The sequence below is a fragment of the Hemitrygon akajei genome, chromosome 3 (assembly GCF_048418815.1).
Source record: "Hemitrygon akajei chromosome 3, sHemAka1.3, whole genome shotgun sequence".
NCBI classification, from domain to species: Eukaryota; Metazoa; Chordata; class Chondrichthyes; order Myliobatiformes; family Dasyatidae; genus Hemitrygon; species Hemitrygon akajei.
Window position 1 is genome coordinate 36,092,856 of NC_133126.1, and position 27,437 is coordinate 36,120,292.

General features: G+C 40.9%; 1 protein-coding gene across 5 annotated transcripts in view; it reads left to right on the forward strand.

Annotated features, from left to right (window-relative positions):
* Nucleotides 1-27,437, forward strand: part of rtn1a (reticulon 1a) — a 190,734-nt gene that overhangs the window by 40,116 nt on the left and 123,181 nt on the right. For 3 of the 5 annotated variants that reach the window (XM_073039559.1, XM_073039560.1, XM_073039561.1), the window contains one exon: nucleotides 26,278-26,943. The exons of the other annotated variants lie outside the window; for them this stretch is intronic. In XM_073039559.1, coding sequence (XP_072895660.1) covers nucleotides 26,278-26,943 — 666 coding nt within the window. The remainder of the gene's footprint in view (nucleotides 1-26,277; nucleotides 26,944-27,437) is intronic. 5 annotated transcript variants of the gene reach the window in all.

The following is a 27,437-nucleotide window of genomic DNA, read 5'->3' on the forward strand; positions in this document are numbered from 1 at the left end:
GGTACTAAATACCTTGGCAAAGGCAGCAGAGGAGATAGCCTGAAATTTGAAGGCTCTCCAGCCCGATGATCAGAAACAAGTATTATGTAGTCCTAGAACTCAATGCCAAGAGTCTGGACCTGAGCACTTGCATGCAATGGAATGTGATGAATGCCATGTCCTACCAGTGACTTCAATCACTGCCCAACTTCCTACATGCACAAAAATCTCTCTATCAAGCTGAGCATGGATAGACCTTTTCCAATTAGCACTTCTGTAAACCTCATGCCAATGTCTGAGTTTTCATTCATTGGCAGTCATTTAACTATGATAATCTGCATAACCTAAAGAGATTGCTTCGACCTGACTGGCATCTTTCTACCTTGTGGAGCCAGGTTGGATAACACTTGTATACAGAGGTGGTAGCTAGAGAGGATGGGCCTTCAACACCATTGAAATATTTTGAAGGAGACATCAGTGGATTCTTGTGCCAAAGCTGTGACACTGAAGTGGCTGAGAACATGGTAAAATCACAGACATAGGAGCAGAAATAGGCCATTCTGCCTGTCAGGTCTGCTCTGACTTTTAATCATGTCTGATTTATTATCTCTCTCAACCCTATTCTCCTGCCTTCTCCCTGTAACCTTTTGATGCTTTTACTAATCAAAAATTTATCAGACTGTGCTTTAAATATACCCAATGGCTTGGCCTCCACAGCAATTTATGGTAATGAATTCCACAGATCCACCACCCTCTGGTTTTAAAAAAAAGTCTTCCCTTTTCTGATCTAAAGGGATATTCTGTATTCTGAGGCTGTGCCCTCTGGTCCTAGACTATCGCACTATTAGAAACATCCTCTTTATGTCCACTCTATCCAGGTCTTTCAATATTCGGTAGGTTTCAGTGAGATGCCCCTCATTCTTCTGAACTCCAGTGAGTATAGGCCCAGAGTCATCAAATGCTCCTTGTATGATGACGCTTTCATTTCTGGGATCATTCTTGGAAACCTTTGGATCCTCTCCAGTGCCAGGATATGGAACCCAAAACTTCTCATAATACTCCAAATGTGGGCTGACCAATGCCTTATGGGGAAGCTAATTTCCCCATGCTCCCCCCCCCCCCCCCCCCCCATGTGTCTGGTATTCCTCTAGTCACAAAGTACACTGGAGATAGACTCAGCATGCACCTCTGAAATTTCTTCCCCGCACCATTAACTTGTATTTTTTTTCCATTTCAGATATACAAAAAATGCCCTGTTGGTAGTTTAGGAACCACAGGAATAGTGATGCAAGTACAGCTTCTCTCGCTATTGAATTTGGAGGCCCCAGCTTAAATACTGGCTTTGCATTTTTAAGAGGATAATGTAGAGGGAGGATCTGAGGCATGGCACACAAGTGGCCTACAGACAGGGAAAGAACAAACAGTAATCCAGGTGGAATCTTATTGGAGGTCAAAACCAAACCTGATTTCACAAACCTGAGGGTTTGTGAAGTATGACTGTAGCAGTAACACAACTAGTAAATGTAATGTCTTGCAGTTCTAAAGACCTGGGTTCAACCTGACCTCAGATACTATCTATTTGGATTTTGCATGATTTCCCTGTGACTGTATGGGTCTCCTCTAATTGCACTGGTTTCCTCCCACATTCCAAAGACCTGCGGATTGGTAGGTTAATTGACCTGTGTAAATTGTCCCTACCTTGTAGGTCAGTGGTAGAATCAGGGTGGCGGTAGGGGTGGAATTTGATGACAAGGTGGGAAGAAAGATTAGGATGAATACAGGATGAGTGTGAGTGAATCGTTGATGTTCGGTTTGGACACACTGGGCCAAGGGCTTATTTCCATGCTGTATTTCATCATGATTGTAAAAGTGACAAGGAAAAAGAATGAAATGCTTGGTGTATAAGGAAGTCTGTCAGGAAGTTGGGGAGCAAGAAGCAGCGTGACATCAGCTTGGCACAGATCTAAACCGCTTCCTTCCTTGTGGTAGCCAGCTCCGTGAAGGCTCACTTGGACCTCACTCACTTGCAGCCTATGTAATGATACAGAGAATAAACAGAAGCTCTGGACCATCTGGCAACATATTGGAAATCTGACTGTCGCCATCATTGCTATTGATTACAGTGTGAAAGTGAGCTAATAGGTTATCAGGAGTCCTGAGGCCATCCCTTGCAGAGAGGTAATGACACAATTGAGCACACGCTGATCATCCTCTTTCAGGAAGGCAGCATTCATTCTTCCAAATTTTTTAAAAAAAATAGAAGTACTCAGTGGGTCAGGTAGCATCTTTGAAAAGTTCAAAATAAGTTTATTATCAAAGTATGTATATGTCACCATGTACTAGCTTGAGATTAATTTTCTTGCAGGCAATCACAGTAATCAGAGATACAATATAATCAATGAAAAACTACCTGCAAACAAAGACCAACAAACAACCAATATGCAAAAGAAGACAAGCTGTACAAACACTAAAAAATAATAATAAATAAATAACACAGACAACATGAGTTATAGAGTTCTTGAAAGTGAGTCCTTAAGTTGTGGAATCAGTTCAGAGCTGAGGTTGTTTGCACTAGTTCAGGATCCTGATGATTGAAGGGTAAAACTTTTCCTGAACTTGGCAGTGTGGGACCTAAAGCTCTAGTACCTCCTTCCTCATGGCAGCAGTGAGGAGAGAGTATGGCCTGGATGATGGCAGCACTCCTTCTAGATGTGCTCAGTGGTAGGGAAGATTTCTCCTGTGATGACCTTTGGAAAGAGTCGATGTTTCAGGTCAATGCCCTTTCATTAGCATAAAACAAACTGCTGGAGAAACTCGGGTGAAGCGCTATGTTGTAAGGAGTGATTGTTTCAGATGAGACACGGCATCAGCATGTCCTGATGCAGGGTCTCAACCCAATCATTACCCATCCCTTTTGTCTCCACAAATGCTGCTTGAAACACTGAGTTCCAGCAGTAGTATTGTTCCAGATACCCACATTTGCAGTCTGTGTCTCTGATATTTCATTTTTGCTTTACTATTGTCATTCCGGACATGTCAGCCAACTCAGATTGGTGTCATCAATGCCTGGGTGGTGCAGAGTGGAGCTTAGCTTTCTATGCCCAGGTTCTCAGATAATCTCTCCAGAGATATCTCTAGTTTTTCCAAGATAAACTACTTTCCACATAACCATTTTACAGCCAATGAGATAGCAAATCATGAAGCATTAGGACAAAAAAATGACGACACATACTAATGAAATGGAGTAACCCTCTGACTTTGGTATGAACTAGGACGTCATCGTTAAATTGTTTTCTGTTGTGTTTCATTTTTGTTTTGCAGCCAAGCAATAGGGTGTATCTTAGTGATGAAATTGTGTTGTGTTAATCAATCCTCCAAACATTTTGATGCCCACAATGTAATGTATTGTTGAATGGCCCTTCCAGTGTCACAGATACAAGTGTCAATTCAATGCACACAGTCCTTCCTGCAATATTTCATTTGGCAGCATGACTTCTTTTTTCTGTCGTGTGCCAACATGTTCACCAGCGTCATCGACCCTGTCATTAATCTCTCGCCTTTGTCACCCAGTAGCCACTGTTTTGCTTGTCATCCAAATATTTAAAAAAAGCAGCTGACTTTGTGGATTGCTACAGAATAGGTACAATCAGTATACCCAGCCATTAGTATACATTTTGCAAAATGTAGGAGCAGGAAAAGGATACGTATCTGTTTTAACTTGGCATCAGGCTTCTGTTCTTTTACAGAACCTTGCATGTGATAGGGGACAGAGTTTGCTGTGATACCATCTTACTGCTCAACAATCCAGTATAGCCTCATTTACTAACTGCTTCTGAATTCAAGCAAATGTCTTAACTTTCCAGCTTAAACAAGACCAAACAACATTTCTCCATGTCTTGTGCTGTTGTGCTCCATGTCCAGTGAGCTGTGGCTCACCTTGGCTTTTATTTTTGACCTGCACTGGACTTTCTTTGTAGCTATTACACATTATTCTGTATGTTGTTGTTGTTTTACCTTGTACTACGTTGGTGTACTGTGTAGTGAATTGATTTGTAATGACAGTATACAAGACAAGCTTTTCACTGTACCTTGGTACATGTGACAATAATAGGCCAATTACAATTGAGCTTACTGGAACCAACTGTTATTTATTTGTGACTTTAGTGAAATAGTGTAGTTTACAACAAAGAAATCCAATAAGCCTGTGATAAGAGAACAAGTTCTTTAGTAATCCTTAGGAATTGGGGATGGTGAGAGCATATAAATTATTCTATCATGCGGTGGCTAAAACACTCCTGCTTCCATCCAGATGCTGCCTGGCCTGCTGTGTTCCACCAGCATTTTGTGTGTGTTGCTTGAATTTCCAGCATCTGCAGATTTCCTCGTGCCTGCTTCCATCCTAATGCTCACACGCTCACCGAAGGAAATACACAAAGACAGCATTGGCTTGTATCTTTTTAAGGAGAAAAACTTTTTCTAAATAGCTGAGTTAATGGAAGTAAACTTTTTAAATTCTTTAAATGAGCTTAACCCTTGTCACCACTTCAAGAGCTCAAAACTATTGATTTTCCATTTACAATCTAGTAGATCCTAGAATGACTACTAAATTAAGTATTGTTGTAATTGTCAGACTCCTATCAAAGAGTTATTGCAAATACAGCTTGAGCATATATTGTGTAATAATTCAGTGGTTTAGAAATATAATTTGATATTGTCTGCCTTTGGATTGCAATAACTTCTGAATGTCAAATATAAAGGGAGTAGAGGTAGCCCAGGAAATTATAGACCAGTGAGTCTTACTTCAGTGGTTGGTAAGTTGATGGAGAAGATCCTGAGAGGCAGGATTTATGAACATTTGGAGAGGTATAGTATTAGGAGTAGTCAGCATGGCTTTGTCAAGGGCAGGTCTTGCCTTACGAGCCCGATTGAATTTTTTGAGGATATGACTAAACACATTGATGAAGGTAAAGCAGTAGATGTAATGTATATGTACTTCAGCAAGGCATTTGATAAGGTATCCCATGCAGGGCTTATTGACAAAGTAAGGAGGCATAGGATCCAAGGGGACATTGCTTTGTGGACCTAGAACTGGCTTGCCCACAGAAGGCAAAGTGTGGTTGTAGACAGGTCATATTCTGCAATGAGGTCAGTGACCAGTGGTGTGCCTCAGGGATCTGTGCTGGGACCTTTACTGGGATGAGGAAGTGGAGGGATGAGTTAGTAAGTTTGCTGATGACGCAAAGGTTGGAGGTGTTGTGGATAGTGTAGAGGGCTGTCAGAGGTTACAGCAGGACATTGATAGGTTGCAAAACTGGGCTGAGAAGTGGCAGATGGAGTTCAACCCAGGTAAGTGTGAGATGGTTCATTTTAGTAGGTCAAATATGATGGCAGAATATAGTATTGATGGTAAGACTCTTGGCAATGTGGAGGATCAGAGGGATCTTGGTGTCCGAGTCCATAGGATGCTCAAAGCAGCTGTGCAGGTTGACTTTGTGGTTAAGAAGGCGTACGGTGTATTGGCCTTCATCAATCGTGGAATTGAACTTAGGAGCCGAGAGGTAATATTGCAACTATATAGGACCCTGGTCAGACCCAACTTGGAGTATTGTGCTCAGTTTTGGTCGCCTCACTACAGGAAGGATGTGGAAGCCATAGAAAGGATGCAGAGGAGATTTATAAGGATGTTGCCTGGTTTGGGGAGCATACCTTATGAGAATAGGTTGAGTGAACTTGGCCTTTTCTCTTTGGAGTGACGGAGGATGAGAGGTGATCTGATAAAGGTGTATAAGGTGATGTGAGGCATTGATCGTGTGGATAGTCAGAGGCTTTTTCCCAGGGCTGAAATGGTTGCCACAAGAGGACACAGGTTTAAGGTGCTGGGGAGTAGGTACAGAGGAGATGTCAGGGGTAAGTGTTTTTACTCAGTGTTGAGTGCGTGGAATGGGCTGCCAGCAATGGTGGTGGAGGAGGATATGATAGGGTCTTTTAAGAGACTTTTGCATAGGTACATGGAGCTTAGAAAAATTGAAGGCTATGGGGAAATCTAGTAATTTCTAAAGTAGGGACATGTTCGGCACAACTTTGTGGGCCGAAGGGCCTGTATTGTGCTGTAGGTTTTCTATGTTTCTATGCACATCACTGGAGGTAGAAGACCATCATTTTAGCTGAAGGTGGACAATAGTTTTTTCTTGTGATGTTACTGCAAGTAAAAACATTTTCTTTCTCAAAGTCCTTTACATTCCATGTCTTTAAGTATTCTCTTCTTTCAGAGGATGGAGTCACAAACTCAATTTTAGGCATCCATTCAATTCTGGTAGATCTTATGAAGCCTTTCTCCAGTGTTCTTAACCTTTTGGTAATAGTACTGTGGGTATTGCAACCAAGTTACCAATTAAAAGGAGAGAAGAAGCAACATTTTGTTCTGTTTCTACCTGCAACACAGAGTTTCCACTTTGATTATATACAGTGTTGGTTGGTTTTTAGCTTATGTTTTGTTTACCTAACATCCTATTTATCTGTGATCCCAAATTTTCCTGTATGGTTTTCAAAACATTTTGAAAAAATAACTGCATTTCAAGGATAAAAGGATTTTGACTTAACATTGAATGTCGAATAAATATGATTTGATAATTGCCCTAAATCCTGGTAAATAAGAAAATTTGACATGAAACTGAATGTAATCATCTATTGAATTGCTTCTATTGTCTGAAGCCATCAATACACTGTGATGCATCATAACTTTTCAATGTTAAATTGGTTAATACTAGCAAATTGGTGAAATTGAATTGCATGCAATTCAAGGGCAACCTCTGTGGAGGCAAAGAGATGGTCAGTGTTTTGGGTGGAGATCCTGCATGAGGACTGAGAGCGAAGGTAGCCAGAATAAAGAGATGAGAGGCAGTGTCTCACATACAGTAAGTAGAACCAGGTGAGGAGGGAGATTCTGGGCAGCTGGAGCTAGGCGAGTGTGGTGGTGGAAGCAGGCTGGAAGGTCATAAGTAAAAACATTGGGTTGCAGTTGCCAGAATCTTATAAGGAACGTGATATGGAGCCAGTTAAGGGAGAAACATTGAATAGATGAACTAGTTGAGGAAGGGTGTAGGAGAACTAGTAGATGTTGGGGAAGGTGTAATGAAACTAGATGACATAGTTGGGCAGTGGGGTGGTGGAGGAGAATAGGAGAGAAAGGAGCACAGGTTTCTAGAAAATTGAGAACTTACTGTTCATTTATTTGTATTTCTAGCCTACCCAGGCAGTGGTGCTGTTCTTCTAGCTTGCATTCATGTCCCTGAACTCAATTCCTCCTTAAAGTAGTTTGGGAGTTCTTTTTCCAGCACATCTCCTCTTCAAAGCCAAATAGGCATGAGTAATCAATGTTGTCTGGAACTACACTTGATTCTCATGATGTGGTCTCTTACAAACATGGAAATCGAAGCTCAGATGGGGAGATCCTGAGTTTTCAGGTGCATGTCACTTAATTCTCCATCCTGCTTCAGCTCTGTCTTGTTTTTTTTTAGGATGGAATTGCAATAAAAGTAAACTTCAGTGACTTGGGACTTTGCAGTTCTCAACATAGAGTTCAGTAGTTCTACATAATCATTCATTTCTGCCTTGTATTCCATACCAACAGCATTTTTATATTAACCTCCTGAGTAATTTCAGATTTTATTTGCCTCTTATTTACTCTTCCATCCTTGTCTATTTATCGATTAGCTTTCAACCCTCATGTACCCATGAAATGCCAACTGCTTCTCTCACCAAAGATGGTTGGTGCTGCCTGATTTGCTGATTATTTCCAATATTTTCATTTTTTTTTTTTGAGTTCACAAACATATTGACCTTAAACAGCTATCATTAAATTGTTCCTTTTACCCTTAAAACACCATCTCTATTAATGAGTACATAGCATTTAATTTGTTTTGTGTCGCTCACTTGGTTTAATCCTTGCATCCACTATACACGTAGTGGCAGCCCTTCCATTATTACGGCCACAACAGTCAAACCTTGCTGGCAGATTGACCTCTTCTGTGCATGACATGATGGCACATAATGGCAAGTTGGATGACATTACATATTTAAACCCTAGGGATAAGTGTTTATGCTGGATTTGATAAGTGTCCTTGAAGCTAATAGCCAGTGGTGGTGGTGGTAAAGAGACTGATGCTGAAATATCTCTATATTCTGTCTTGTTCCTCTATCCCATGCATCACCAAAGCCATGATTCAAAAATCCTACTCGCATCAGCACGACCCAATTCTTTTTCATATTAATGTTCAAAAACTGAAAAGACACGATCGCTCACCCTTGCATTCAGTCACCAGCTCAGAGATAAAGATATTGAATGTGCTTTATAGCTTATCTTTATACTAAGATACAGGAGCAGAGGGATTGAGAGAACCTCACATCATGAGAGAGTGAGATCATACACTTCTGCCACAGAGAAACATCCTTCCTGTAACAAGGTGACCAGACTTGAACACAAGGTTATGGGAAGACGGCAGGAGAATGATGCTGAGAAAAGAAACAATTATGATTGAATGGCAGACTCAATGGGTCAAATTTGCCTAATTCTGTTTCTGTTATCTTTTGGACTTAGGAAAAGACCATAAGACATAGAAGCAGAATTAGGCCATTCAGCCCATCTAGTCTGTTTGCCAATTTGTTTTTGTATCTGGAGATTACCCAACACTCTTTTAAAATGTCTTTTTGCTTCAAGGTACCAACCAAGCCTGAGCCAGTTTTGCTTCAAAGGAGATAGGTCCCCTGACTCAAAGCCAAGTATCAGATTTGCAGATAGATAATCTTGTTCATTACTTGACATTCCACTTGTCCAGCAGGACCAAAAGAAAATAATGTTTGTCAAAAATTAATTAAAATAATTCTATTGCAATACTGGCGGCCTCTTAGTTCTCCGAATACTTTTTCTAGAGAGAGCTTAATTGTGTATGTCATTTTTGAAACAATAGAGCATAATATAACATTTTTCAAACTAATCCTTTAATTGCAGGCCAACACCCCCCCCCCCCCCCCATTCACTAACAACTCTGATACAGGAAAGAAAATTAATTGGACCTGAAGACAGTAGGGTTTAATTCTTTATTTTCAAGTATACTTCCTTATTTAAATGTGAAGGATAGCTGCCATCAAAGACGTTTTTTATGCTACAGTGTGTCATTTTTCTAAGGATCTAGCCAATATTGCCCCCTAATCATTAACCCTTTAAAGACAGTAGTCTTTCTTTTTTTAAAAAAAAGGGTCATCATGGACTTCCTCCAAACTAACAGTAGTTAATCCTGCATTTAAAAAGCACTGCCACACATTTTGTGGGAAGGATTTATCATCTAGAAAATGCTAACAGGACTACAGTAATGCTAGTACAGTTGCCAGCCCTGTATTTGACATAACAAACCTTTTCAAACTCCTAACGAAGTATAGCTGCTGTCTTGCTTTCTTTATACTGTATCGATATGTTGGGTTAGGTCCTCAGAGATCTTGACGCCCAGGAACTTGAAACTGCTCAATCTGTCCACTTCTTATCCCTCTTTGAGGATTCATATGTGTTCCTTCGTCTTACCCTTCCTGAAGACCACAATCAGCTCTTTTGTCTTACTGACGTTGAGTGCCATGTTGTTGCTGCGACACCAGTCCACTGGTTGGTATATGTCGCTCCTGTATGTCCTCTCATCTCCATCTGCGATTCTACCAACAATGGTCGGTCGTATCATCAGGAAATTTATAGATGGTATTTGAGCAATGCCTAGCCACACAGTCATGGGTATAGAAGGAGTGAACAGTGGGCTAAGCTTACATCCCTGAGGTGCACCAGTGTTGATTGTCAGCGAGGAGGAGATATTATCACCAATCTGCACAAATTGTGGTCTTCTGGTTAGGAAGTCAAGGATCCAATTGCAGAAGGAGGTACAGAGGCCCAGGTTCTATAACTTATCAATCAGGTTGTGGGAATGATGGTGTTAAATGCTGAGCGATAGTCGATGAACAGCATTCTGACATAGGTGTTTGTATTGTCCAGGTGGTCTAAGATCATGTGAAGAGCCATTAAGATTGCATCTGCTGTTAACCTATTGTGGCGATAGCCAAATTGCAGTGGGTCCAGGTCCTTGCTGAGGCAGGAGTTCAGTCTTATCATGACCAACCTCTCAAAGTATTTAATCACTGTAGATGCTACTGGGCGATTAATTATTAAGGCAACTCACATTATTCTTCTTGGGCACTGTATAATTGTTGCCTTTTTGAAGTAAATGGGAACTTCCAGTTGTTGCAGTGAGAGGTTGAAACTGTCCTTGAATACTCCCACCAGTTGGTTGGCACAAGTTTTCAGAGCCTTACCAGGTACTCTATTGAGGCCTGCTGCCTTGTGAGGGTTTACCCTCCTGAAAGACAGCCTAACATCGGCCTCTGAGACAGAGATCACAGGTCAACAGGTGCAGCAGGGATCTTTCCAGCTGTAGTTTTATTTTCCCTTTCAAAGTGGGCATAGAAGGCATTGAGTTCACCTGGTAGTGAAGCATTGCTGCTATTCATGCTATTGGGTTTTGCTTTGTAGGAAGTTATGTCTTGTAAACCCTGCCAGAGATGTCGTGCAACCAATGTTGCCTCCAACCTTGTTTGAAGTAGTCTCTGCTCTTGAAATGGGCCTCTGCAAGTCGTACCTGGTTTTCTGATACAGACCTGGGTCGCCAGACTTGAATGCCACAGATCTAGCCTTCAGCAGGTGATGTACCTCCTGGTTCATCCACTGCTTTTTATTTGGGAACATACAACAAGTCTTTATAGGCACACACTCATCCACACAGGTTTTAATGAAGTTGGTAACAACTGCAGTATACTCACCCAGATTCGAAGATGAATCCCTGAATGTGGCCCAGACCACCGATTCAAAGCAGTCCTGTAGGCGCTCCTGTGCTTTCCTTGTCCATACCTTCTTGGTGCTCACTGCTGGTGCTGCAGTCTTCAGTCTCTGCATATACTCAGGGAGTAGAAGTACAGCCAGGTGATCAGACTTCCTGAAGCGAGGGTGTGGAATAACAAGGTCGGCATTCTTGATGGTGGTGTAACAATGGTCCAGTGTGTTGTTTCCTCTGGTATTGCAAGTGATCTGTTGATTGCAATTGTTTAGTGATTTTTTTTTCCAGACAGGCCTGGTTAAAATCCCCCAAAATGATGGTGAAGGCATTAGGGTGCGCTGTTTCATGCATATTGATTCCATTGCTCAGATCATCTAAAGCCTGATTGACATTGGCTTGAGGTGGAATGTATACTGCTACCAAAATAATCACGAAAACCTCCCGTGGTAGGTAAAATGGATGGCACTTAATTGAGAGATATTCCAGTTCTGGTGAGCAGAATTGGGACAGCACTGTTATATTTGTGCACCAAGAAGAGCTGACCATGAAGCATACTCCTCCACCTCTGCTTTTGAGAATCTCTGTAGATCTATCCTGACAGTGTATAGTAAACCCGTCGATCTGAATCGTTGCATTGGGTACAGAAGGGGTTAACCCGGATTCTGTGAAACAAAGGACACACGTGGTCCTAATGTCCCTCTGATTCGGCACTCCAGCTCTGAGATCATCGATTTTATTCACCAGAGACTGCACTTTGCCAACAAGCTGGTTGGTATTAGGAGTCTAAAACCCCATTTCCTCAGTGACCTACAGCCACGTTTCCTACGTGGAATCCAGCGAGTTGTACCTCCACAAACGGCTTTGTTTCTGTCAGTTTTCAATGTTAATTAATCTTTTTTCCCCTTGGTATGCAGTTGAATTTTTCAAAATGTTTTGAAAACCATACAGGGAAATGTGGGTCCACAGATAAACAGGATGTCAGGTAAACAAAACATCAGCTGAAAACCAACCAACAGTGTATATAATCAGAGTGCAAACTCTGCGGGTAGAAACAGAACAATATGTTCCTTCTCTCCCTTTAATTGGTAATTTGGTTGCAATACCCAGAGTACTGTTAACGATCCTAGAATGCCAAAAGATTAAGGATGCTGAAGAAAGACTTTAAAAGATCTACCAGAATTGAATGGATGACTAAAATTGAGTTTGTGACTCCATTCTCTGAAAGAAGAGAAGACAAAAGACCTGGAGTGAAAAAAAGACTTTGAGAAAGAAAATGCTTTTACTTGCAGTAAAATCACAAGAAAAAATGATACACTATCTTCAGCTAAATTGATGGTCTTCAACCTTCAGTGATGGGCACATATTGGCATTCAGAAGTTATTGCAAACCAAAGGCAGACAATATCAAATTGTATTTCTAAATCTCTCTGAATTATTACACAATAGATGCTCAATCTTTATTTGCAGTAACTCTTTGATAGGATTCTGACAACTACAATGATTGTTTATTCTCGGGTCTGCTAGATTTTAAATGGAAAATCCATTGCTTTTGAGCACCTGAAGTGATGACAAGGGTTAAACATTTACTTCCAGTAACTCAGCCATTTAGAAAAAGTATTTTTCCTTAAAAAGATACAAGCCAATGCTGTCTTTGTATATGTCCATCAGTGAGTGAGTGTGAGTTTGAAGGTGGGAGCAGGATTGCTGTAGCCACCCCAAGTTAAAATAATTCATATGCAGGCACCATCTGCTCTTCATCCCCAATCCCTGTTCTCATCATATCTATGGACCCTTAAGAGAAAAAGGATGAGACATGTTGGTTATTTACATATATTCATTATTTTACTCTGTATAAAAGTAAAACAGACCAACTGAAGAAAATTAAGCGTTTTAGAAAATCTGTCACATCTTCAACCATTTGGTCCATGAGCTTTGAAATTCCTTCTTCAAACTCTTTCTACAACCTTTTACTTCTTGTGACCATTGTTTTTGATCATTCATCTGCCTTAATACTTCAGTAGTTTCAACGACACCTCAGGTAACATCCTTGACTCAGAGTCAAAGAATTTAGTGTTCAAGTTCAACATGAAAGGTCTAGGCACAGACTCTATACTGACATTATGAAGCCACAGCTCTTCCCACATATCAGGAAAGAGATTAAAAGGAATAGATAATGTATTTGGGTATTACACACAAAATGCTAGAGGAACTCAGTAGGTTAGACAGCTATGAATGAACAGTTGACATTTCAAGCCCTTTTCTAGGACTGAAAAAGAGGGAGAAGACCCCAGAATAAAAAGACAGGGTGGAAGAAAGGAAGAATGATGGCTAGAAGGTGATAGGTGGGTAGGAAAGATAAAGGCTGGAAAGGAAGGAATCTGGAAGGGGGTGGGGAATCATAGAAAGGGAAGAAGGAGGGGGCCTGGGGGGAGGTGAAAGTGAGAAGAGGTAAGAGGCCAGATTGGGAAATAGAAGAGGGGTAGGGGAGGAGAACTGTTTTACTGGAAGCAGAAATCCATATTGATGCCATCAACTTAGAGGCTACCCAGATGGAATATAAGGTTGCTCCACCAACCTGAGGGTGGCCTCCTCTCACCATAAGAGGAGGCCATGGACTGGCATGTTGGAACAAGAATGGAAATCAGAATTAAAATGTGTGACTACTGCAAATTTCTGCTTTTGGTGGATGGAATGGAGGTGCTCAATAAAGTGTTTATAACGGGCCTCACCATTGTAGAGGAGGCTACATCAGGAGCACTGGACACAATAGACGACCCCAGCAGATTTGCAGGTGAAGTGTTGCCTCACCTGGAAGGACTGTTTGTGGTCCTGAATGAAAGTGAGGGAGGAGGTGAATGGGCAGGTGTATCCCTTAGGCTGCTTGCAAGGTTAAGTGCCAAGAGGGAGATTAGTGGCGAGGGACGAATGGACAAGGGAATGATCCCTGTGGAAAGCAGAGGGTGGTAAGGTTAAGATACGGCTGAAGTCAGAAGTTTACATACACCTTATCCAAATACATTTAAACTCAGTTTTTCACAATTCCTGACATTTAATCCTAGAAAACTTTCCCTGTCTTAGATCCGTTAGGATCACTATTTTATTTTAAGAATGTGAAATGTCAGAATAATAGTAGAGAATGATTTATTTCAGCTATTATTTCTTTCATCACTTTCCCAGTGGGTCAGAAGTTTACATACATTTTGTTAATATCTGGTAGCATTGCCTTTAAATTGTTTAACTTGGGTCAAACATTTTGGGTAACCTTCTACAAGCTTCTCACAACAAGTTGCTGGGAATTTTGTTCCATTCCTCCAGACAGAACTGGTGTAACTGAGTCGGGTTTGTAGGCCTCCTTGCTTGCACAAGCTTTTTCAGTTTTGCCCACAAATTTTCTATCAGATTGAGGTCAGGGCTTTCTGATGGCCACTCCAATACCTTGACTTTGTTGTCCTTAAGCAATTTTGCCACAACTTTGGAGGTATGCTTGGGGTCATTGTCCATATGGAAAACCCATTTGCAACCAAGCTTTAACTTCCTGGCTGATGTCTTGAGATGTTGCTTTAATATATCCACATAATTTTCCTTCCTCATGATGCCATCTATTTTGTGAAGTGCACCAGTCCCTCCTGCAGCAAAGCACCCTCACAACATGATGCTGCCACCCCCATGCTTCACGGTTGGGATGGTGTTCTTCGGCTTGCAAGTCTCACCCTTTTTCCTCCAAACATAATGATGGTCATTATGGGCAAACAGTTCAATTTTTGTTTCATCAGACCAGAGGACATTTCTCCAAAAAGTAAGATCCTTGTCCACATGTGCACTTGCAAACTGTAGTCTGGCTTTTTTATGATGGTTTTGGTGCAGTGGCTTCTTCCTTGCTGAGCAGCCTTTTAAGTTATGTCGATTATAGGACTTGTTTTACTGTGGATATAGATACTTGTCTACCTGTTTCCTCCAGCATCTTCATAAGGTCCTTTGCTCTTGTTCTGGGATTGATTTGCACTTTTCACGCCAAAGTATGTTCATCTCTAGGAGACAGAATTCGTCCTTCCTGAGTGGTATGACGGCTGCGTGGTCCCATGGTGTTTATACTTGCGTACTATTGTTTGTACAGATGAACATGGTACCTTCAGGTGTTTGGAAATTGCTCCCAAGGATGAATCAAACTTGACATCATTTTCTGACCTCAATCTGATAGAAAACTTGAGGGCAGAACTGAAAAGGCGTGTGCAAGCAAGGAGGCCTACAAACCTGGCTTAGTTACACCAGTTCTGTCTGGAGGAATGGAACAAAATTCCAACAACTTACTGTGAGAAACTTGTGGAAGGCTACCCAAAAACTTGACCCAAATTAAACAATTTAAAGGCAATGCTACCAAATACTAACAAAGTGTATGTAAACTTCTGACCCACTGGGAAAGTGATGAAAGAAATAAAAGCTGAAATAAATCATTCTCTCTACCATTATTCTGACATTTCACATTCTTAAAATAAAGTATTGATCCTAACTGACCGAAGACAGGGAATGTTTTCTAGGATTAAATGTAAGGAATTGTGAAAAACTGAATTTAAATGTATTTGGCTAAGGTGTATGAAAACTTCTGACTTCAACCATTATGTCTGGCAGTAGGAACTGTTTGGAGATGGTGGAAGTTGCAGAGGATGATGTGTTAGATGTGGAGACTCATAGGATGGTATGAGGTGAAAACAAGAAGCATATTATCACTTAAGAAAGAAAGGGTGAGCGTGGATGTTCGGGAAATGGAGGGGGAGGGCAGCTTTAATGGTGGAGGAAGGGAAACCCCATTCTTTGGAGGACATCTCTGATATACTGGAATGGAAAGTGCATCCTGGGCACAAATGCAGTCAGAGATGAAAGAACTGAGAGAAGGCTGTGTGAATTGTGAGGGTATAAATCTAGATAGCTGCTTTCTATTTAAGTTCTACATAAATAAAGAATTCAAGGGTGATAACAGCAATCTTACTAAAGCTGCCCATTCAATAACTCATCCTCACTTGATTACATTCTCCTTACTTTCACACCTTGATATTGGACTCCCAATAAAAGTAATAAGCTTCCCTCAAATTTATCACTAGATGAAATATTTTATGATATTTCATTTTATTTGAATAAAAAAAATAAAGTTGTTTTGTGGTGACTTGGCTAAATCTCCAGTAAACTGATTTAATCTAGAAAAATTGTTATTTTAAGATATTTTGAAACTTCTTCAAAAAGAAGTTTTGTGAATTAGCATAACATTGTTTTTATAGTTGAATAATTTTCAGATCTTTTGAGTTTTTCATTTGCAAAACTGAAGTTTAAAAATCATCTTAAAGCAAAAATATCTAGTGGACTTCACAAGAGATCTTTCTTTATAAGGATGAACTTAATACTTTTAATTTGTATAACATCACAGCAAACAATCAGAGGATTAATGATATATTGACCCATATAACATAGGGGTTGAAGTCCAAAGTTGATTTTGCTGAGATTCTCTTGAGTTGGGTTGCTGAGAAGTGGCAAGAATAAGAAAAGGGTAAATATAAATGGCTGCTTAATGATTAGTGGGAACTTGGTGGACCCAAGAGCCTGTTTCTGTGCTGTAGCTCTGAGTCTGTTTGTACATTTGGAGTGCAATTTTGGTTTCCATATCTCTCTTCTTCAGAGTTGTTGAATTGGTTCACTTATATGATTCATTTTTGGTATAAGGCTGGTGTTCCATGGAATGACGACAATTCTAGGAGAGATTGATAGAAAAGCTACTGAGAACTTGTTTCTTCTTGACTGTCCCAAGTAGAACTCAAGGGAGTACCCTTTGAATAAAGAGGGTATATTTAACACTGAGATAACAAATTTCTTTATGTCAAAGACTGAAAGTGTTAAAATTACTTATTTCTGAAGGATGTGGATGCTTAGTCTTTGCCCATCTTCAACACTCAATGAGTTTTGGATAGCCCGTGAATGGGGGTTTGTGCTGCAGAAGACAAGGCACAGAATCGATTGTGATCTTCTGAACAGGTGGAGGAGGGAATCATATCATCATCTTCCGTAACTTCCACCATCTCCAAAGGTGGAGGAAGGAAACGTATACTGTGAAGTCCCAACAACAACCATAATACTATGGACTCAGTTTGTTAAGCAGCCTCATGTGTGGCCTTTGAAAATCCAAGCACACAACATCAACTGATTCTCCTTTGTCTATTCTGCTTGTTATTTCTTCAAAGAATTCCAACACATTTGTCAGGAAACAATGCTGACTATGGCCTATCATATCATGCCTCCAAGTACCCTGAGACCTCATCCTTAACAGTTGACTCCAATTTCAGCTACCTCTTTGAGAATCCTGGGGTGTACACCATCTGGTCCAAGGTGACTTATCTACCTTCAGACCTTTCAGTTTCCCTAGAACCTTCTCCGTAGTTATGGTAACTTCATGCACTTCATGACCACTGACACCTAGAACTTCCACTATCGCCCTAGTGTCTTCCACAGTGAAGACTGATGCAAAATACTACTTCAGTTTGTCTGCCATTTTGTTGTTCCCTCCCCCCCCACTACTACCTCTCCAGCATTGTTTTCCAGAGGTTCCAATATACGCTCTTGCCTCTCTTTTATGCTTTGTATCTGTAGAAACTTTTGGTATCCATTTTAATATTATTGGCTAGCTTACTTTCGTATTCCATCTTTGCCTTCTTAATGACTTTATTTAGTAGCCTTCTGTCGGTTTTTAAAAGCTTCCCAATCATCTAACTTCCCACTATTTTTGCTTTATTATATGCCCTCTCTTTGGCTTTGACTTCTTTTGCTCGTCATGGTTGTGTCATCTTTCCTTTTAGGATACTTCTTCCTCTTTGGGATGTATATATCCTCTGTCTTCCGAACTGCTTCCAGAAATTCCAGCCTTTGCTACTCTGCCGTCATCCCTGCCAGTGTTCTTTTCCAGTTAATTCTGGTGAACTCCTCTCTCATGCCTCTGTAGTTATCTTTAATGCAGTATAATGCTGGTACATCTGGCTTTAGCTTCAGCTTCTCAAATTTCAGGGTGAATTCGATTATATTATGATCTCTTGCCCCAAAGGGTTTATTTACCTCAAGCTCTCTAAACAATTATGGTGCATTGCACAACACCCAATCCAGAATAGCTGGTTCTCCAGTGGGCTGAATTACAAGCTGCTCTAAAAAGCCATCTTGTAGGCACTCTAGAAATTCCCCCTCCAGGAAAAGAGCACTAACCTGATTTTTCCAATCTCCCTGCATATTGAAAGCCTCCATGACTATTGGAACATTGCCCTTTTGATGTGCATTTTCTATCTCCCATTGTAATTTGCAAACCACATCCTTACTACTGTTGGGGGGTGGGGGGGGAGTGTCTGTATACCACTCCTGTCAAAGTCTTTTTACCTTTGCGGTTCCTTAGCTCCATCCACAATGATTCAACACCTTCCAGCTCTGTGTCTCCTCTTTCTAATGATTTGATTTCAGATTTTACCAACAGAGCAAGGCCACCCCCGCTGCCTGTCCTTTTTATACAATGTGTATCCTTGGACATTAAGCTTCCAGCTATAATCTTTCAGCCATGATTCAGTGATGCCTACAACATCATACCTGCCAATCTGCAACTGTACTGCAAGTTCATCTGCCTTATTCCATATGCTGCACGCAGTCAAATGTAACACCTTTGGTTCTGTATTCATCCTTTTCAATGATGAACTATCACACAATGTTGCATAAAATTAGTGGTGTAATAAATAAATATTGGTGCTTAATTATGTATTTCATTTATTCAGCAACTAAAGATTTTGATTACACCTGAATCAAAGTAAGAGAAACACGAGGAAATCTGCAGATGCTGGAAATTCAAGCAACACACACACAAAATGCTGGTGGAACACAGCAGGCCAGGCAGCATCTATAGGAAGAAGCACTGTCAACGTTTTGGGTCTCGGCCCGAAACGTCGACAGTGCTTCTTCAAAATAAGAGAATACCACTTGGCATGGTATTAATGGGCATTACTCGACGCTACTTGTCCACAGAATGGTGACACAGCTTTCAGAAGAAAGCACAGTTTGTTTCATGATTGGCAGTGAAAGGCTAAAACGCAAAGTATTCACTAGCAAATTGATGTTTTTCAAAAGTTTATCTTGGTGCCAGTCCGCATGAGTTGTAGGATGCAATTCATATCGTCTTTATTTAAAGACTGATGAAAATAAATGCATTTGTCTCGTTGTGAATGGTAATGGGAGTTCACCCATGCTGATAGAACAGCAGAGATCCTGGATGCTGCCTGACCTGCTGAGTTCCTTCAGCACTTACATGTGACTGCAGAGCAGCAGCTGTTTTTATTGAAGCCTGCTGTGGAACATGTGGCAATACCACTGATGGCCGTTCATGACAAATGACTTCACCTTTACTCTGGAGACATTGGGATCCTAATGCCCAACCAGCTGTTGTCATAGCTTCAGCTGGAGCTCATATTAGGGGTTTTAATGATGAATAGCTATGCAAGAGCAGAGTACCAAATGCCTTGCTACACAAACATACAAATATGTGCAAAGGATGGTGGGGAACCTCATTGAAACTGAAACTGACTGGATATGAAAGGATATGATAGAGTTGACACGATGAGGATATTTTCATCAATGGGAGAGTCGGGGATCAGAAGGTATAGCCTCAGAATCAAGGGACATCACTTTAAAACTGATTTCAGAGGAATTTCCACAGGCAGATGGTGGTGAACCAGCAGAATTTGCTGACACAGAGGGCTCTGAAGGCCAAGACATTGGCAGAAATTGGTAAAGGGATTAAGGTTTACAGGGAGAAGGCAGGGAAATGGGGTTGGAAAAATATCTCTCATGATTGAATGGTGGTGTAGACTTTAGTAGGTCGAGTGGTCTAATTGTGCTCCTATATCTTGTGGTCACACATGGGTGCACACACCAGATGAGCATCCTTATAGTTCGCCATCTTTCAACTACACATGTGGTACTCGGTGCTGCCTTTAACAAGAGGCACACAAAATTAAAAATCAAACCAGCAGATGTCTTGGCAGTAACACAAATACATCACCATTAATGATAAAACTGACGTTGCCCCAGCTGTGTACCATTGAGCTGGCTAAGGAGCCATTCTTCAGGGAGTTGATGAAAAACTGGAAGAGGAAAAATTCAACTGATTAAACTTGGATTTTCATGTTAAAACTAAAAAGTCAAAAGCCTAGGAGAAAAATAGGTGGGAAGGTAGAATTTGAGTTCCAGATATATTAAAATGTTGAGAAATTCAGCTTCTATTTTGAATGCTAGTAAGCCTCAATACAACACCTAAGGCATCTGAGCTGGATGGTAACCCACAATTATTTACACAATATGGCATCAATAAAGTTCTAAAAGTAATGCATGACTAGCTTCTGTGATAAGAAAATCTTGCCAACCCATGGAGAAATCAATGTGCATCAATAATAGACTGTGAAATGCAAAACACAGACTGCCAAAGCAAATAATTACTAGAGCACATGATCACCATGATGCACAAATTTTTAAAAAGGTGACATTTTAATTATAGGGCCTGTTTGAACCTTTCCAATTCCCCTTTGTAAGAACTGTAGATGGATGATTATGAAAATGATGAAAAATCAATTCAAAGTATATTTATTTTCAAAGTAGTTATGTTTTATAAAACCTTGAGATTTGTCTCCTTCCAGGCAGCCTCAAAACAAAGAAATCCAATAGAACCCATGTATTTTTTAAAAAGACCGTCAAACGCCCAATATGCAGAGACAAAAAAAACCAATCATCCATACAATAAAAGTAAGCAAATAGCATTCAGAACTGGTGTTCATGAAAGTGAGTCCACTGCCGTGAAGCCAAGCAACACTGCAGTCAATTTCAGAGCAGAGACGAGTAAACCTTGTGGAGCATTGATCTGAACCAGTCCAGCCCAGCCTGTCCTACGCCTCTGATCTCGACAACGTGACCTTTTTCGATCTGGCCCGGCACTTAAATTGTCCAAACCTCGGGTTATTCTTTGCTCTTGGACCTGGGCCCTGCCTTTTTGATACATGTGCTCAGGCCCGGGGTCTGCTGCCTCGATTCGGCCCATGCCCAACCTTTCCAATTTGGCCTGACACTTAAGTCAATTAAGCCCCGGGTTTTTCCTTGCTCTCAGGCCCGGGCTGTGCCTTGACTCTGCCTCATTTCTGTTTATTATCAATGAATTTAAATCCTGGAACCCTCTACCATAGTACTGTAGTGGCTCAAGAAGGAGACTCACTACTTTCCTGAGAGTAATTAGGGATAGGTAATGGATAAGCATCTTGCCGGGGACACCCACGTTTCATTCATTAAAAATGAGAAATTATCCTGTGATTTATTGTTATTTGATACTTTCTATGGCTGCTGATAAGATTTGACTCATTAAGTGATTACCAAGAGATCAGTAAAGTTTTGTGAATGGTAGGAATTCCTGCATCTTTTCATTTATATTTTAAAAGTTTAGATTAATATATTTTATTCATGAGTCTGACAGTCTATGGTTTCTGTGTTTCTACAGTAACATACTCTAATGCTGCAGGGTATTGCCATTTCAAGTCCATCCGAAATAGTTTTGGGTGTCTATTGATGTGGGAAAAAACAACGGTGTTGCTTCAGAAATCCTAACTAAGAGCTGGGGAAGGCATATTTTAAAAATGCCCAGCCAATTCACCGGAACATTTTCCTCCTGCATAGAAAATCCGGTTCCATGGTTATGATCTGGGTGTTAGTCATGATGTGTGTGATATTAGATTTGAAAATAATCTGACTTCAACGGTTATCTTAAAATAGCCAATCGACAAAGCATGTACTGATTTTTTTGGGCTGCAATTGTTTTGATATATCTGCAGTGTAGTCTTTTGGAATATTTGGCAAGTTAAAACAACTGTGTCTGGAATGTTATCAGCATTATGAGAAAGCAAAATTAAGCAGAAGATAAACTTTTTGTTACTGATCAACAACATACCTTACCACAAAAGGTTCTCTGGTCTCTGAATGATTAAATCCAGACTGTGCTACTGGGGATGGCTGTTCACCAATCACTCCCCCCCCCCCCCCCCCCCCCACTTAATCTGCTCTATTTAGTCTATGTTTATAATAGTCCTTTTGTATTGGAATGTTTTTCACTAGTCTATGTTCACTGTTACCTCTTGGCCTTGCTGCTACTCATCAGGGCCAGAAATCCAAGGTCCAATCGAACAGTGACAAGCTGGAGTTCACCAGCCTGAAGCTGCCACTTCCTCTCATATTCAAACAGTGCACCGTTCCTCCAGAGAAGAGAGAATCTGCAGATGCTGGAAATCAAAGTAAGCAGGCCAGGCAGTATCTATGGAGAAGAGGATAAAGGGTCCTGGTGAAGAGCCTCGGCCCAAGACGTCGACTGTTTACTCTTTTTGATAGATGCTGCCTGGCTTGCTGAGCTCCTCCAGCATTTTGTGTGTGTTACCATTCCTTTAGAATATGAGTTAGGCAGACTGCCTGGCATCTCCTTTCAGAATTCCAGTCAGTTGTGTCTCTGTGACTTAACAGACTTTGAGACCGGAAACATGCCATTTCCATGATGCCTGTTCACAGTTTTCAGTAGTTGACTCATGGTATGAGGGCATACTCAAGGAAAGTCAGATCATTGGCCTAGCATGTAAGGCAGGATTAGGGTGATTACAAGCAATTCACAACTGTTGTATTAATATACAATACATTGACATACTAATTTAATATTCATAGATATTATGGGTATGCAAGGCTGCTGCAATTAAATGAACAGAGCAGAAGGGCATTCCGAGAACAATACCAGGCATATCTCAATATGAGGCGTCACCGTGGTGAAGCCACAATACTGGACTACTTGCATGCTAATCATCATAAGCAGCAAGTAATAGAGTTCGTAAGTAATAGAGCTAAGTGGTCCCACAACCAATGGATCAGATGTAAGCTCTGTGAATTGTGGTGGACATTCAAACAACTCACTGGAGGAGGCGGCTCCATCCTCAATGACAGAGGAGCCCAGCACACCTGTGCAAAAGGTAAGGCTGAGGCATTTGCAACAGTCTTCCATCAGAAATGCTGAGTAGATGCTCCAGCTTGGTCTCCTCCAGAAACCCCCAAATGTCAGTGATTCACTCCACCTGATATCAAGAATAGACTGAAAGTACTGGATACTGCGAAGGCAATGGGCCCAGACAAATTCCTGGCAATAGTCCTGAAGACTTGTGCTCCAGAACTTGCCGTGCCACTAGCCAAGTTGTTCCAGTACAGCTACAACACTGGCATCTACCCAGCAATGTTGAAAATTGCCCAGGTATGTCCTGTATACAAGAAGCAGGACAAGTTCAACCCAATGGAAGGGGTCATCAACAGTGCCACCTTGCAGCACCTACTCTGCAATAACCTGCTTACAGATGCCCAGTTTGGGTTCGGTCACGGCCACTCAGCTCCTGACCTCATCACCTCTTTGGTCCAATCATGGACCAAAGAACTAATATAAGAGGTGAGGTGAGTGCTAGCCCTTGAGATCAAGGCAGTGTTTGACTGAGTATGGCATCACGGTGCCCTTGCCTTAGCTAAAATGGAGTTAATGCAAATTAGGGGGAAACCCTCTGCTGATTGGAATCATACCTGACACAAAGGAAGATGGTTCTGGTGGTTGGCGGTCAGTCATCTCATCCTCAGGACATCACTGCAAGAGTTCCTCAGGGAAGTGTCCTAGGACCAACCATCTTCAGCTGCTTCATCAATGACCATCCCTCCGGCATTAAGTCAGAAGTGCAGATGACTACACAAAGTTCTGCATCATTCATGACTCCTCAGATGGTGAAGCAGTTCACACCCAAGTGTAGCAGGACCTGGACAATATCCAGGCTTGGGCTGACAAGTAGCAGTCGAGCCACATAAGTGCCAGGCAATGACCATCTCCAACAAGAGAGGCTCTAACCATCGTCCCTTGACGTTCAGTGGCATCACCATCACTGAATCCCCTACTGTCAACATCCTGGGGGTTACCATTGACAGGAAACTGAACTGGTCTAGCCATATAAACACTGTGGCTACCAGAACAGGCCAAAGGCTAGGAATCCTGTGGCATGTAACTCACCTGACTTCCCAAAACCTGTCCACCATCAACAAGGCTCAGGTCAGGAGTGTAATGGAATACTCGCCTGGATGAGTGCAGCTCCATCAACACTCAAAGCTGGACACCATCCAGTACAAGGCAACCGCTTGATTGGTACTATATGACCACAGACCCTTTCACAAGCATCCAATCCCTCCACCATCGACAAATAGTTACTATTTACAAGATGCACTGCAACAACACACCAGAGTTCCTAAGGTAGCAGCTTCCAGACCCATGACCACTACCATCTAGAAGGACAAGAAACAGCAGGTACCTGGAAACACCAGTCCATGGAAGTCCCCCTACAATTCACTCAACATCCTGACTTGGAAACATATTGCTGTTCCTTCTTTGTTGCTGGGTCAAAATCATGGAATTCTCGCCCTAATAGCACTGTGGGTATACCTGCACCTCAGGGACTGCAGTGGTTTAAGAAGGCAGCCCATCACCACCTTCTCAAGGGCAACAAGGGATGGGCAATAAATGCTGGCTTAGCTGGCGATGCCCACATCCCTAAATGAATAAACATGGTGTAACTAGCTGTGGATGTCAAAAACTGGTCAGTTTGAGGCACAGAAGAATAATCTGTGGTCATATAGTAGTGTGATGATAAAGAAAGTGAATGTCTCGCCATTGAAGATGAGGGAGGATGGGGGAAAAGGTTAGGCTGAATTGCACAGAGGTGAAGCCTTTTGGGCTTATTTGTCCTTTCAGGAGTCAGCATGCACTCAGACTACTGTTCATCTTTGATACTACACTACATGTAACAGGCCTCCTTTTCATCAGGGGAACATCATCATTCTTCCTTAATGGCAGAGTTGTGAAAGCTGCTCTGGGCATCTGATCTCAGCAGTTTGGAAACCCCCCCCCCCCCAGACTTGTCCAAGCAGCAGAAGCCTGCTTCCTTCATTAATTAGGTCCAGCCAGCTGCTCTGCCTCATAGTGATCCAAATTGCAAATGCAAAGGATCCCCTTTTAATATTTAGTTTTGTTATTAAACAATTACAAGTAATCGTATAACCAGCCTTTGGTAACTATCCTGTCCAAGAGGCTACTCTTCCTCCCTTATAATTTACTGTGAATATTCAAGAGGTAGTTTGGCAAGAAATGATTGATGCATTGAATTAATAATTTAACTTTCAGCTTTTAGCTAACCAGTTTAAAAAATATTATGCTCATGGCCATGTCAAAAGTTTCTTTTTTCCCATGTTCTGATGTTATTTCTGAGCAACTATTTTGTTACAAATGACTCCTATGTATGGTAAGTGGGATCATAAGTATATAGTATTGATTTAGGTGAGTGAATATAAACAAGGTAATAGAAAAAGGGGATTAAAATTGGAAGAACATTCATGTGTTAGTGTTGTGCCTAATTATCTGAGAACAGTGTAAGTTGTAGAAATTTCATTGATCAGCTATTGATAAATCTTAGTCATTTTAAATTCCTTTGCTCTCTAAGTATTAAAAATCTTGTATTAAATCTTAGCTAATGTACTCCCTAGTTAGACATGTAAAGCAGTTTAATGACCATAATGTGAAATTACAAGCTGGTTTGCTGATATATGATTATATCCACTACTTGGAAGCATTTGTGGTGTTTTGTTTCCTATATTTTCCTTGCTTATGTGTATATACATCAATTATTGTTTTCAGTGAAGCGGAATAGCATTCCCTTAATAACATTACACTAATAACGAAGAGAAATTAATGTATATTGATATAAGAGGGAGAGAAATTTAAAATCATTGTCCAATGAAACAAATACAAGAGAACATGTTAAACATGAGAGAAAAGATATTAAGGAGGTTTGAAGGGAAAGTTTCCATACAGAGGGTAGAATTTTTAGAACCTGCTACCAAAGAAGGTGGTGGAGTTTGAGACAATGGCTGTTTACCGAACATTTAGTCAGGCATTTTAATGGGCAAGGTATAGAAGAATAGAGACCAATGGGTAATGTAAAAGAGTGGTAAAAGGGCAGCGTGGATAGGGAGGCCCCTCTTCTGTGCCTTACTCCTCTGACTTATTTTGAATAAAATAAAGAATGAAGTCTGTCTTAGGAAATTTTATGTTGCATTAATGGTTTTCTACAGTCCTGATGTTTTTTTATAGCTACTACTTCATTAACCTTCTTGTACGAACCTAAGGGAAGAGTCCCTTCAAAAATACTTCAATAGCTGCATCAACTTTTAAACACTGCGTAAGAAGCCATTTGGACAGAATGTCAATTTTGGATGAATTGCAGATGAAAACAATAATCACATTTGTCACTGTTCCATGTTTTTCATTTTCTTTATAGAAGTTACAGAAGGAACGCATGTTAGAACATCAGGTTTTGAAGAGTATAATCCAGAGGTTTTCGCTGCAAGAGGAATTCCAAGCTTTGAGTCTCATTGTATGATCAGCTCGGATTCAGGAATAGAGATGACACCCGGGGATGCTATTGATTTGACCAAAACTTTGGACCCAATAGGGTCAGAGAAAGTAGAAGTCCAAAATTATATTGACTTATGCCATTCTGGAGAATCAAAAGCACAGAGGTTAGCTGAGACATTCTGGGAAGAGAAGACAATGCCTTTTGTACCAGATGACACAGAAGCCTCCCCTGAAAACATGAAGAAGTCAGTTGAGGAAGCAAAGTTAATAGAAGAAATAAGCCCAAGCCTGAGTCCTGAAGAACCAACAACGGCACCATATGTGGAAGAGCCTTCAGATGAAGATATCTCAGAGAAATGGGAAATGGGGGACACCCAGCAGAGTACTCACATAACTCCTACGTGCTCAGTGCCAGCTGAAGTTCTGCTCACTGAAATAGAAACCATAGTAGATCCCAATAGTGGGTGCAAATCACAGCATGAACAAGAGACTAAACCAAAGCAAGGATCCGATGTAGTTCCAACTGTGACTGTATCAGAGCCTGATGACGACAGTCCAATCTCACAAACACCTACACCCTCAAGTTCAGGTAATTATTGCATTAGGTTGCCAGTGTTCATATACATGTGTATATATTATTGTCTTTTGCTCATTGCATTACAGTAATTATATTGTCTGAATACTGTATTTGTTGACATTCTGCTTTGTCATTATATTTTTCTTGGCAATTGATGTAAAAAGCTTTGAGTTTTTCCCCATCCTGTGGCCTTTCCATATAATTAGTAACAGTCCTTCAGCTCATTATTTACCTGTCCAATTAATGGAGCTAGGCAGCTTCAGCACCAGGGTGGCAAATAAAATATTTTTAAAAAACTGCCACTGACAGCCAAATGGGAAAGAAAGCATACAAGATGCATTTTCAGAGGGAAGGCTACTCTGCTTTGTACTTAATGAAATTAACTTGTAGTGTTTGATGGATGCATTGGCTGGTGTAAGTCCTGATTTAAAATGCATGGTGTAGATCTCTGGTTGCCCACTCATTCCTGCTTTTCTTTCTCTCTTCCTTTTTGATTATTTTCTTTT